This window comes from Lineus longissimus, chromosome 17, assembly GCF_910592395.1.
Source record: "Lineus longissimus chromosome 17, tnLinLong1.2, whole genome shotgun sequence".
Lineage (NCBI taxonomy): Eukaryota > Metazoa > Nemertea > Pilidiophora > Heteronemertea > Lineidae > Lineus > Lineus longissimus.
The window spans coordinates 1,091,330-1,105,730 of record NC_088324.1 but is presented as its reverse complement, the minus strand read 5'-3'; the positions used below and the strand labels follow the sequence as shown (position 1 = coordinate 1,105,730).

The 14,401-nt window shown below is 39.3% G+C and overlaps 1 protein-coding gene across 8 annotated transcripts in view; it reads right to left on the bottom strand.

Moving 5' to 3' along the window:
• The window catches only part of LOC135501589 (synaptotagmin-5-like), a 133,143-nt gene that overhangs the window by 59,069 nt on the left and 59,673 nt on the right, over positions 1 to 14,401 (bottom strand). For all 8 annotated transcript variants that reach the window (XM_064793766.1, XM_064793769.1, XM_064793770.1 and 5 more), the window contains exon 3: positions 1,565 to 2,127. In XM_064793766.1, coding sequence (XP_064649836.1) covers positions 1,565 to 2,003 — 439 coding nt within the window. In that variant the 5' untranslated portion in view covers positions 2,004 to 2,127. The remainder of the gene's footprint in view (positions 1 to 1,564; positions 2,128 to 14,401) is intronic.

Below are 14,401 nucleotides of genomic sequence, written 5' to 3'. Positions count from 1 at the left end.
CAAATTTCTCGCTCTAAAATGACATGAGACGAGCACCAACTTTCGCTAATTTGTGCACAAAATTTCCGCAATATTATAAAAAACTATCGATAAATCTGAATTATATAGACTCTTTTCAGTACCTAAACAAATTTCAGGTACATGGTCATGTTGATTAAAAGAGTATCAACCGATTGAACATGAGAAAGTTCACTCATCTTCATTGAAGCAGCGACTACCGCCATTTTTAAATGGTGGCATCTCTTCTATCGATCGGCCAATCAGCGGCACTGCTTGCAAAAAGTTGAGCCACCGCCAAATTTGAAATCGCCAAAATTCAGTCAATGTGCCTGCAGCGCCAACTGGCGGTGAAAACCATATTAATTCCATTAAAAGTAAAAAATGAAAAAATATTAAAAAATATTCAGCCACATTTAAAAACAATATTTGCTCTGTGGACCGAGGTAAAAAGGGAAAGAAATCTACACGCGAAATGACCTCATTCTCTTAATACAGGTCGGATCGCGCTGATTTTTCGTTTTTTGAGTTCACCTTGGGCAACTCCTAATTTAGCACCGTCAACGAAGTGGCTAGGCCTTCCCAATCAGAAATGTCCAATTTTGTCCACAGATGGGTCCCTAGATGGATGGATTGCAGGACGGACACCATTTGAACAGCTATTCTACTAGCTCCGCTGACTATGTCAGCTGAGCTAAAAAGTCTTCATCGAGAATTACAAAGGCATGTCAGCAGACATTGCGTATTAGATTGCCAAGATAATGAACGAAGTTATCCCCACCCCCACATCCTCCGATCTGATATGTTATGAGCACCTCTCTCGCCGAGGCGTTCGTGACATCACCCCAAACCAAGGCGTTGGTGACAACAACACACACCAATAGTTGTCATGTTGAATAAAGGAATCGAAACGATCAAAACAGATCCGACCTCTTCAATAGAGAAGGTACAATCACGGTTATCTTAAAGGGGGGCTATGGGCAGGAGCAGCAGGGTTGAATTGGCCATCTTCGGGTGACTCAGATGCACAATAAAGGCACTGGATCATGTTAGACTCAGCACTAAATATATTCATTATCTAAGCCTGAATAGTTTTGAGGTACTGTGAGATGGAGACCCCTATTGGCGACATTGTGTATCTTTACCTCACCTACCTAACTGCAGCCTTTAGTGTCCCTTTAAAGGTTTAGTATCCTCAGTATACATTTAAGAAACGTCTTCGTTATTTCTATAGCATTTTAGTGAGGAAGGGTTAAAGTGGCATGTGAAAGATTGGAAATATCATCGTGTCAGAATTTTGATATAATTTCAATGAAAGACCCAACATAACAAGAGTGACTCTCCGTATAAGTAGCATGAAGTTATCGAAATATTTCTTCTAAATTATGATTGATGACAAGACAAATATCTGTCAATATGAATGTGAATATCACAAACAGTGATTGGTTCTGCTCTAAATTTACATTCTAACTTGAGAGAAATTTTCAAAAACAACCTTTCTCACAAATCTGCAATAAAATCAAATATGAACAATCAGCAAGAAAGTTCTAAAGAATAGTTAGCCTACCTTCATCGCTCTCCTGGTGCAGCATGGCCGCAACTAAACTCTGCGCCCGTTTCTTTTTGACCACGTCGGGCGGAACCCAGAAGTTTTCGCTGCTATCCGATGACTGCGCATCATTAGTTCCACCCGGGGTGCTCGCATGGCTGGGGTTCGAACCCATGCTTGTCCTCGGTGTCGCAATCAACGGTCCATACTTTAGACTAGTCCTGCGCAGCGACCCGCACGATAACCTTGGCGCCGTGTGCGAGGACGGTGAGTGCGAACTCACACAGTTAATCCTCTGGCATTCCTCCTGATGGTCGAGAAGCGATCGCTCGAACCAATTTAAGCGGAATCGTTTTGAACAGCAGATGTAGATTAGAATGACGAGAAGGACAAACACTATGACCGGTATCAGTACGTAGACTGCTATCAAGTAGCTCGGCAGGTCGGAATATACCATTGTCGGGGTGGGGCAGGTTCAACCAAAATATCAAATGATCCTCATTGCCTTCCTAATTGACTGGTGGAGGTTGTAACTTGTGGTCATTATGTTAACCCTCTAAGGCTTTCATGGTGCCAGGAATCTGCAACGAGAAGACGGAATAACTTTAAGAAAGAGTTTAAAGAATCTGTTTAACCTCTTTACTCAGATTGTAACGGGCCTGAGCTTCCTGTGCATTCAAAACAGAGCGTTATCAGCATTATATACCGCTTATTAAGTTGTATAAGTTGTCATTAACCCTCTGACGTCCAATGGCTGGAGGAATCTGCGCAGGGAAAAAAACAGTTCTACGAACATGAAGAAGGTGCTGAAGTAATGCTATGGCTGAAACGTTGATGAAATGACGCTTTAAAAAGTGCGTTCAGTTATTGGTACTGAAATCTCTCTCTCTCTCTGACCTGCTCTGGAAGTCATTTCAAATACAGACTACGATTGATGGTAAAATCACATTATAGGACATGTTAGAATAAATTGTTTGCTTTCCTATTTCAAGGAAGCACAAAGTTTGTGATAGTATAATTTTTATAATTCGAAAAGTCAAGATTCTAGCCTGATTGCTGTGCATGACGGAATAGATTTAAAGGCAGAGTGTCTCGAGATAATGTCAGGTCGGCACTAAACCATGTTTGCTTATTCCTGTCTAAGAAACATGTAAAACAAACAGATGTCCTACATCCTGTTGACCTTTGTGACCTTGAAAAGCAGGTCAAATCAAAATCCTATCACAGCATTATCCTTATTAGACACGTTAGATGTGCCAGTGACAAGCACTTGATGATGATACATTGGCATCAACTAAGGGTACACGCAGACTCAGTTTCAAGTCCATGCAGTCTAGAAAGATGCCAACCACTGACAGACTATTTTCAGTTCATTTCAAGAAAATTGCAACCAGAATTGTGGTGAGTTCACCCTGAAAATACAGCAGCTGTACAAATGTCATATTCCATCAGAAACTTCAAATTTCAAACTACATGTAGTGCAAACACGTTAATGTTGCAGAATCAAGACATGAAAAAGATCAAGTCATTCGAAGCTTTTGCTGGACATTTTTTTCTGTGTGCAGTATTCTTATCTCGTGATATGGACTATAGTGTGTCCGTATCCTTATCTTGTGATATGGATTATAGTGTGTCCGTATCCTTATCTCTTGATATGGATTATAGTGTGTCCGTATCCTTATCTCTTGATATGGCCTATAGTGTGTCCGTATCGTTATCTCTTGATATGGACTATAGTGTGTCCGTATCCTTATCTCTTGATATGGACTATAGTGTGTCCGTATCGTTATCTCTTGATATGGACTATAGTGTGTCCGTATCCTTATCTCTTGATATGGATTATAGTGTGTCCGTATCCTTATCTTGTGATATGGACTATAGTGTGTCCGTATCGTTATCTCTTGATATGGACTATAGTGTGTCCGTATCCTTATCTTGTGATATGGACTATAGTGTGTCAGTATCCTTATCTCTTGATATGGATTATAGTGTGTCCGTATCCTTATCTTGTGATATGGACTATAGTGTGTCCGTATCGTTATCTCTTGATATGGACTATAGTGTGTCCGTATCCTTATCTTGTGATATGGACTATAGTGTGTCAGTATTCTTATCTCGTGATATGGACTATAGTGTGTCCGTATCCTTATCTTGTGATATGGACTATAGTGTGTCCGTATCCTTATCTCTTGATATGGATTATAGTGTGTCCGTATCCTTATCTCTTGATATGGATTATAGTGTGTCCGTATCCTTATCTATTGATATGGACTATAGTGTGTCAGTATCCTTATCTCTTGATATGGACTATAGTGTGTCCGTATCCTTATCTTGTGATATGGACTATAGTGTGTCAGTATCCTTATCTCTTGATATGGACTATAGTGTGTCCGTATCCTTATCTATTGATATGGACTATAGTGTGTCCGTATCGTTATCTCTTGATATGGACTATAGTGTGTCCGTATCCTTATCTTGTGATATGGACTATAGTGTGTCAGTATCCTTATCTCTTGATATGGACTATAGTGTGTCCGTATCGTTATCTCTTGATATGGACTATAGTGTGTCCGTATCCTTATCTCTTGATATGGACTATAGTGTGTCCGTATCCTTATCTCTTGATATGGACTATAGTGTGTCCGTATCCTTATCTCTTGATATGGACTATAGTGTGTCCGTATCGTTATCTCTTGATATGGACTATAGTGTGTCCGTATCGTTATCTCTTGATATGGACTATAGTGTGTCCGTATCGTTATCTCTTGATATGGACTATAGTGTGTCCGTATCGTTATCTCTTGATATGGACTATAGTGTGTCCGTATCCTTATCTCTTGATATGGACTATAGTGTGTCCGTATCGTTATCTCTTGATATGGACTATAGTGTGTCCGTATCCTTATCTCGTGATATGGACTATAGTGTGTCAGTATCCTTATCTCTTGATATGGACTATAGTGTGTCCGTATCGTTATCTCTTGATATGGACTATAGTGTGTCCGTATCGTTATCTCTTGATATGGACTATAGTGTGTCCGTATCCTTATCTCTTGATATGGACTATAGTGTGTCCGTATCGTTATCTCTTGATATGGACTATAGTGTGTCCGTATCCTTATCTTGTGATATGGACTATAGTGTGTCAGTATCCTTATCTCTTGATATGGACTATAGTGTGTCAGTATCCTTATCTCTTGATATGGACTATAGTGTGTCCGTATCGTTATCTCTTGATATGGACTATAGTGTGTCAGTATTCTTATCTCGTGATATGGACTATAGTGTGTCCGTATCGTTATCTCTTGATATGGACTATAGTGTGTCCGTATCCTTATCTTGTGATATGGATTATAGTGTGTCAGTATCCTTATCTCTTGATATGGACTATAGTGTGTCCGTATCCTTATCTTGTGATATGGACTATAGTGTGTCCGTATCCTTATCTCTTGATATGGACTATAGTGTGTCAGTATTCTTATCTCGTGATATGGACTATAGTGTGTCCGTATCGTTATCTCTTGATATGGACTATAGTGTGTCCGTATCCTTATCTTGTGATATGGACTATAGTGTGTCAGTATCCTTATCTCTTGATATGGACTATAGTGTGTCAGTATCCTTATCTCTTGATATGGACTATAGTGTGTCCGTATCGTTATCTCTTGATATGGACTATAGTGTGTCAGTATTCTTATCTCGTGATATGGACTATAGTGTGTCCGTATCCTTATCTCTTGATATGGACTATAGTGTGTCAGTATTCTTATCTCGTGATATGGACTATAGTGTGTCCGTATCGTTATCTCTTGATATGGACTATAGTGTGTCCGTATCCTTATCTTGTGATATGGACTATAGTGTGTCAGTATCCTTATCTCTTGATATGGACTATAGTGTGTCAGTATCCTTATCTCTTGATATGGACTATAGTGTGTCAGTATCCTTATCTCTTGATATGGACTATAGTGTGTCAGTATTCTTATCTCGTGATATGGACTATAGTGTGTCCGTATCGTTATCTCTTGATATGGACTATAGTGTGTCCGTATCCTTATCTTGTGATATGGACTATAGTGTGTCAGTATCCTTATCTCGTGATATGGACTATAGTGTGTCAGTATCCTTATCTCGTGATATGGACTATAGTGTGTCAGTATCCTTATCTCGTGATATGGACTATAGCGTGTCCGTATCCTTATCTCTTGATATGGACTATAGTGTGTCAGTATCCTTATCTCTTGATATGGACTATAGTGTATCAGGTAGAGTTTGGCTCAGACCCGAGGGAGATCACCCCCGAACTCGACATCAGTGACCGTCTCCTGATTCAGCTAATCATGCGTTTAATAATCGAGAGATACATGTAATTTGTAAAGCCGCTAACTAGCATGCCTAGTTCTGGGAACGGGTATGTCTGCATATTGGTGAGAGTGGTGCACAGGAAACCTTCACAAAATACAAATGGTGTAACTTTTGCTATCGCCACTGTAATATAATATAAGGGATGTAATATAATGTTACCCAAATATATCAACTGTGGAGTTCTTGAAAGGATTACAGGCTGCTAGTCCGAAGGTCCGCCAGTCCAAAGGCTGGCTAGCCTGAATGCCCGCTCGTTCGAAAATGGAAAAAGGCCTCCTAGTCCGAAAGCGAAATAAGGTCCACTAGTCCGAAAATGGAAACGCCCGCTCGTCCGAAAATGAATGTTTCCATTTCGGATGAGCAGGTCTTTCCCTGATTACAGAATAGCGGGTCAATTTTTTCATCCTGGATTAGTGGGTATTTTCCCTTATTTCGGACGAGCGGAGTCACAATCAAAATGAATATGATAGTATACTTTTGGACTAGCGGGCGCCCAGACTAGGGGACGATCACACTTGAAACTGCAAAGATTTTTACAAATAGCATTCCGCGAAGATGACGTCACTGCAGCTGCTGCCCTCTTTTTCCCCATCGCTGAATTACAGGCAATGTCGGACAAACATGCGGTTTCGTAAAGGATTCAGGCTTTCTAACTAGGGCAGTTAGATTCAATCTGGCACATGTCCGAGTGTTTGAAATACTACATAATTGTTCTGAATATTTCTCTCTCTGACTCTATGGTAGCATTCATGCTAAAGACAATGCAGGGTCAAAGATAATTGACTTTGAAATAAGCTCAAATGTGTAGAAATAAGTGTCGATGTCCGACTGTCACGTGACTAAAACGTCATCAATATCTTATGCAAATGACCTTGTGAGCTATAAATAGTAACTTCGCGGAATGCAATTAAACTTTACTGCCGTAGGATGTTTGACGTGCTGTTTAAATCTGCCAATCTGCATGACAACAAAGGTCAGGAATGTGTTTTGTCTCCGCTTTGTAAGAATGAATATAATGTCATCGTACTATTGACAGTAATTAAATGCCATGATCAATGAATCTTGAAAATAACTGACAGTTTAAACAATTTTAGCAAGCCATGCGATTTCAATATGAGACATTCAGCTGGAGTCTTCTCAGGTGTAAGTCCTAAGAACAATCACACATCCAAGAACGAGGTCACCAATTCCGCTCGACAAAACCAATTTCACAATATAATGGTCAGCCTGGGGTTGTCACGGTGATAACGAGGTGAATTTGCCGTCTGATGAGAGTGGTTGGGTCCTCAGGGCAGATGACCTTCCAATAACACCAATACAGAGTCCTTATTGGGAGGTGTTTTTAGAATGATTTTGACCATTGGAATTGGATTTTCTGGAAAATTCATTCATTTATATTATCAGCTCGTTCGAAAAACAGTCTATCAAATGAGCATCCGTTCGTCAATGAGAGAGAAAATGCAACCACCCACGCCACTCTGGAACTGTCACAAATAGATATTCTAAAAGGCCTTAGTCACAGTATATCATTGTTTCTAATACAAAATACATTACGCCTCGTTTTGATCGGAGCGGTCTTGGTATCGTAACCAATGACCGCCTGGATAGGTATAAAATTCTGAATTTTAGCAGACGAATTATTTTCACCAAACAGCAACGACTCAGCCCCACAAAACAATGTCAAGAACACGAGATTTTGAAGTATTCCCCGATATTGGGATTTGTGAAGTAGGGAGGATACCCGAGGACTCTTTCGAGGTCGTCAGTCAGGATTCAGAAGAGGTCAAAGACGAGGAAATGGGAATTCCCTTGCTGCGTGACGTCATCTTCACAAGCAACAATATGGCGGAGTTCCGGACACCAGGCTGGATCATTCTTTGACGAAAACGGAACATATATACCTTTCAAATCGTATCTAATTTGTTTAATTTTGAAACCTTTTAGAATAGAAATTAATACCTCGCTGTCGGTCACTATGATTGGTTGTATAATCAAGACCGCTCGGGTAGACCTCAAATTACGTCCAAAACCCTCGGCGAAGCGCCTCGGGTTTTGGACTGCATTTTCGGTCTACCCGAGCGGTCTTGATTATACAACCAATCATAGTGACCGCCAGCTCGGTATTAATTCCATAAACAATAAAATACATGCTGATAATAGACGGTGATGGTGAAATAAACGACGCTTCTCCTAATTCCGATTTTTCTTGGAATTGAACAGAAGACATTTTATACCTACAAACACAACAAGCAGTGTTTATGATTCCCCAATTAGCAGAGCTGGCCATGAAATGGCTTCAAATCAACTGCAAACCATGAAATATTTACATGACAAATGGCAATGTTTTATTCATTGAATAAAATAACTAACTCTCCGCGCTATTTTTACTATGATATGCTCATGGTGCTGAACTTATTCACTCATTACAGATCAAAACATCAGACAAGTGTGTTCTAATAAGACGCAATACTGTGTTATGTAAATTGCTAAAACAATAGAGGGTGGCCAAAAAGATAAAACTCCAATATACTCTAGTAGCATTTCTATTATGTCCATCCGATTATTCCTTGAGCAGCGCCTAGAGCGGTGTGGACCCTCCCATCGTCCGCTTGCATTGCATCAGTTGAGAATAACAGAAGCCAACAATGATTATGATATCGAATAGAAGGACAAATTGACATGACGTTGTGGGAGTCGGGGGCGTTGTCCATCCCTGCAGACATACAGTCACGATAACAACAGCTTAAGTATTTTTTTTCATTTTATGACCTCAATCATGACCTTGTCATTATTTACACTGTATTTCTTTCAATTTCAAAGCTTGGTTGACGCTCAGGAATTGTGTCCTCAAAATATATATATGGAATGAAGAAATTTAGTGAAAAAATTTCAAATAACAAAATCAAAAATGACGTTTGCAATGGTTATGAATTCATCCTGAAACTGACAACACTTTTCTATCCCTTGCAGTATAATCTATCTCTAACCTGATATGACCTTTCAGAAATAAAACTTTACGTCATTAACGGATTTTTGCTGAAATTCACAAAATCTAGGCCTCAGAACTCACAAACTCCCAAAATATTGAAAAGATTGCCCTTGCAGCAGAAATGATTGAGTGCATTGCATGTTGAACCTATTACAACTCTGTCCTTTCCCTTTCTAATATCGACTCCCAAAGAGTGATCGTGATGTATTCTGTAGGAGGTGGGGGCGGGCACTCAAAGCCAGGGTATTCATGTCATTTAGCTACACAATAATTGATGGATGCCTTTTTAAAAACCACTGATAATGTATTTATTCCCTGGAGAATAGTGTTCTGACTTTGTTTGTGACTTACATTTACTCCAATGGGAGACAATTGATTGAATAGTCACATGACATCACGAGAGGGAGGCATTTACTGAAACGAAAATGCCGAAAGGAGAGTTGTCGCCATGGTTTAAATGTCTCAACTTGACTAGACAAGGACACACTATTGCCATGAATTCAAAATTTGGTTGACTCTGACAATTACTGTACGTTTGTCAGCTTCTGCCGGTGTGCCACTTGCAGACCTGCATAGTGAGACGCCGGCAAAATTCTAGTCATTCTCCCGGAACTTCGCCATTATTTTAGGAGGCACTTTTACAGGTCGGTTATCACCTTTGTGTTCCTCCTTTTAGACACTGATTTTATTGTTATGATGTGCCATATTTGTTCTTGTGTTTTATGCATTGCTATGTTTTATAAGTAGTACATTTGTTTTAAACTTATCTAGTGTCCAATAAAGTATTCATTAAAAATAAATAAATAAATGTACTACATTTTTAACAATCATTTTTAAAGATGTGTGATATCTCGCTAAATCTTATCGCTTTTCACCTGGTTGTAAAAGACAGACATACATGAAACTGAGAAAGCATCATCGAAACCAACAAGGACATTAGGAGATGTGCACTTATTTGTGTAAACCCATCTTCTGACTAATGAGAGTGCAGTCTGGATTACAGAAGAGGCAGAAGAATCAGCAAGTGTAAAGGGTAAAACTTCTCCATTTGCCAACGACTCGCAGATCAATGATCAATGCGTGAATGGCTCACCCCTGCTCTTGATCTTTCTAAGGTAAACCAAATCATTCACCACCACCCCCCCCCCCCCCCACCCCAAACCGGTGTTTCTTAGACTCTATAAGGCTTTTCACCTCCCCTTCAGTGTGAGCCCGCTGCGGAATGGTCGAAAATGACTAAAAATCCCCAAAACTTGGCCAAATCAAGAAGGCATTTTTTTCGTTTTTTCGTTAGCTAAACGACACCAGAACTATTTAAATAATTCACACCGTACCATTGAAGGTGCCTTTGAAAAAAGCATTTAATCGCTATGATTAAATGTATCAACTTATTTGATTTCATCACAAATTGCTGCAATGATTGATAAAATGTTTGCTTATCTTCTAGTTAAATTGGTGGTCACAGTAACTTTTGATAGTTTTGAGAGTTGCTTAACTAATTAGTGACAGTTTCAAAATCGTGTGTGCGCTCTAACCAATATTGTAAAAGATACATTGCTGAAAAAAGCAGAAAATTGCCAGTCAGCAGACATTTTGCAATTCAACAGCTTTCCTTCGATGGGTAAAGTGATAAATATGACAGGTCCACACATTGCAATTACCAGTCTACAGGCAAAACCAACTATCATTTCGATTCCCAGCTAAAGTTGCACAGCTAACTGTTATAGGAGGTGCCACTGTCAGGAAAAATCCCATCGGATAACATCAACCCCGCCTTTAAAGGTCAATTGTCGATAATGCAGTCATTTTACAAACCAATGAAATGAAACTTGGCATGGATATAATTTCCTCCTTATTATCCCCAACAGCATTGAGAACCAATTACATAGTAACATAAGGGGAACATGAACTACCAGATTTTAGATGGGTAAACCGTACAATTGAGAACGACCAGTTATTACTGAAAAGGTCATCAGCATTCTATCTCTACGCCTAAATAAACCAACCCGCTTTTGAGAGAGAGAGGAGATAAAAAATATTCGTTTTTATTTTTGTTATCACTGATGTTGTCAATATCCAGTACATGGTCACATGATCAGGACATGAAATATCACGAGGAGACCGTACCTTTAAGAACACCTAAAAAACAACATCGCTTTTGAGAGAGAGAGAGAGAGAGAGGAGAGGGAGAAAAAAGGTATTTTTCATGTATAACTTTGCTTCCGCTTCGATGCTGTGTCCTATTCCTCTCATGATAAATGATCGTCCTCAGTGCACAGAAGAGGAGCCTAACTCATAAGTCATCCGAGGGTCATTAGGTGAGGATTTGCGGCAAACCAGCAGAAAGATTATACTCTCGACATTCAACACCAGATTCACTCTCTAGACAATGCTGGACCAGATTCACTAGTCATTTCTGCCAAAAAAACCTGAATTCTCAAAGGCCTAAAATTCGAATTTGGAAAAAAACGGATCCGGAATCGGACTCATTCAAGTCACAAAATAGAGTTTAAAACACATAACTGGAATGCATCTGTAATTTGCTTCTGACATATTTTATTATTTCTAAAGACTCAAGCAGAATAAATGTGGTCACAGGGTTAAATGAATTAAAACAAATTCGGGCTATTTCATGTAGCAGAGGTTGATGCTTCGAGCCATTTGTGTCATACCACCTGCGTGTGGAGATTGACTTTTCACATGAGAGACATCTGGTGGAATTTATTGGAACTAGAAATCAAGGGCACTGTGTCAGAAATAACTGTTTGGTGGTGTCACGGGCGAGTGCATACTTTGAAGCGCCGCGATGCTTCTGATAATTATTTCAGTTGGAGGTTTGCAATCTGGTGATTTTGCTTCAGGCTAGATGTGTCTAACACGTCTCAGACCAGGATTTGATTTATTCCTATTTTCCTGTTCTTGGTAGGGGTGTAAGGACAGTTGTTATGATTGAGTAAACCGGTGTGCAAGGGATAGTAGTCCTAGGGCTGATGTCCGTGTAACAATAGCCCGCATTGCTAAATGTTTTGGTTAGGGTTAGCGGTACAATAGATCATGCTGCTTAATTGGTCAAATACAATGCTACCGGACTATGACTCCAGGGGGACTATATATCCGCTGTCACACCGGTTGCAAGTTTTCGTCATATTTCATATTTGACCACAGTTTAATAGATTATAAAACGAATCAGAATCATTACAATTTGATGAAACTTTAGTATACTTATACCGAAAGATACGGCAGCTAGCCTGCAAAAGTTATTAATGAAAATCTATGTACAGTCGTTGTATACAAAATTAACGTTAGATTTAGTCGTGTACAGAACCTTTTATTACTCCAAACAGAAGCTGGGTTCAATACCTCACTGTTTACAAAATAGTCTCGTGCACAAGTCGTCACCCGAAGGAAGAAACGAAATGAATCAGTGTGTTTATAAAGCCTGGTATGCCTAAAAACAATAATACAAAACAATTAGTTTGACCTGATGACGTCACCCAGAGAAAAAATTCACCTCGTCCTCGTTCTCGGATCAAAATCTTAACCTCTCTATTATATGACAATTTAAAGAGGTGCATCGTTTGTATTTACAGATGGCTCAGGAAAATAGAAATGCAGTTGTACACAATGCCATAGTGCAGTTATCATGTATGAAACTTGGTATGTATAGTATTTATATATCTGTCTACACAACACTGCTGAAATTCGAATTCAGTATGTGTTCACCAAAATTTAATTTTTTCGAATTCAAATACAAATTTCAAATTTCTTACAAACGGTACAGGCCTTTAAAGGGCATGAGGCACAATGATTCAGAGCATAGTAATCTGACATGACTATGTCACATTTTCACGTTTTAACTCAACAACTTTTTCAAAGAATGTGAATAGTTGTCGACAATACGAGCAGATAACAGGAGACCGCTTTTCGCTCATTCATCTGTTGGCACCAGCACATCTTGAGTAGAATCTCCTGTTGGAAGATGGCATCTATTCCTGTCAAAAAGTTGTCATGGCGACAAATCAAAGGCTCCAACGAGATGGACAAATAAAACTGCGGGACAAGATCAGTTCCACCTGTAGCTTATAGATGGCACTGTGGCAGTGTTTCCATAACAACCATATAACATCGAACCGAAGGTATGAACGAACATAGCATTGCTCTGATGATGCGAGGTCGACCATTTTGTTTGATCTTTCATGTCCCCGGTTTTTTAAAAAGCAAAATTATCAGCTAATGCAGTGTGTATCACAGAAAATTGTTATCATTTGGACATTTGATATAAGACATCGGCTACAAGACAACTCTCCCATTGCTCATGCTCATCATCAAGAATCTTTGACCGAATAACAGAGTTATTAGTGCATTTTCTAGCTGCAACAGGAAGTCTACAGTACTTGAAGTCCCCTCCCCTAGTAAACGAATAGTTTCAAAAATCAACATAATCACTGTCTAGAACTGAATAGTTAACTGAATTAAATTGATTGTCAAGTAGTTTTCGTGAAATACAGACGCAGCCAACGTTGCAGAACGTGTGTGTGGAATAAATACACTGTGTAGATGAGTTTAAGCTGCTACAGAGACACCAGGCCTATCACAGACCGCATAATCCCATTGACACAGCATTGAGATCGTTTTCACATTCATTGGGGGTTTACATTCCAAGGTGAGGCTTACATTGGAATCATGTCACGTTTCACTCGTCACATATGACATGAAGACATGAACAATTCCTCACTTTCACGTTCATGTCATGCCATGTCATGGAATCATTTGACGTGCCAGAAAAAAAAGTGACATGTGACATAAAAAAAGATGACATCAATATAAACAGAATGTTAGCCAGACTTATTATAACACCCCCCCCCCCCCCCCCGACAACCCCTGAAACCTGTACCTGTAGAGACAAGACCACTAATGAATATTCATAGGTTGGAGGGTCGAGGCCTATCAATTAGACGAGTGCATGTTTTTAACTCTCAAGTACATATTTGGAGAAGTATTGAAAAAATATTTGCTGTGGCAAGTCTACAGATATAAAGAAATTATTTGATGAAAAAATTAATTTCGATTTTGCTAATTTGGTAATAGGGGGCGTGTTTTGAGATTTTTCTGCCAGTTGGCTGAAAAGAGTGGAAATATCAATGTCTGTCTAATTTGTCGATTATCAAAAAAATTCCGTGGTCAACTACCAGTTTATTTTTCACCATTTACTTGCCCGACTGTCCTAAATATCATAACAAAATTTCAGATTCACAACCCCACGCATTCTTTGATGCGTCGCGGTCAAACATTGACAATTTAACTGCTAAAAGGTTTAAAAAATCAATTGTGGTCTTGTCTCTACTTGTAAAGTCATTGGCTATAGGGGACTGACATGACTGACTGTGTAAAGTTACAAGTTTTCAAGGGCAAAAGTAAACACTGATCAGAAACTGATGTAGAAACTAGGCTAACGAGATTCTGGTTTTACATAATTTCACACAAAGAGACATAAAATATGA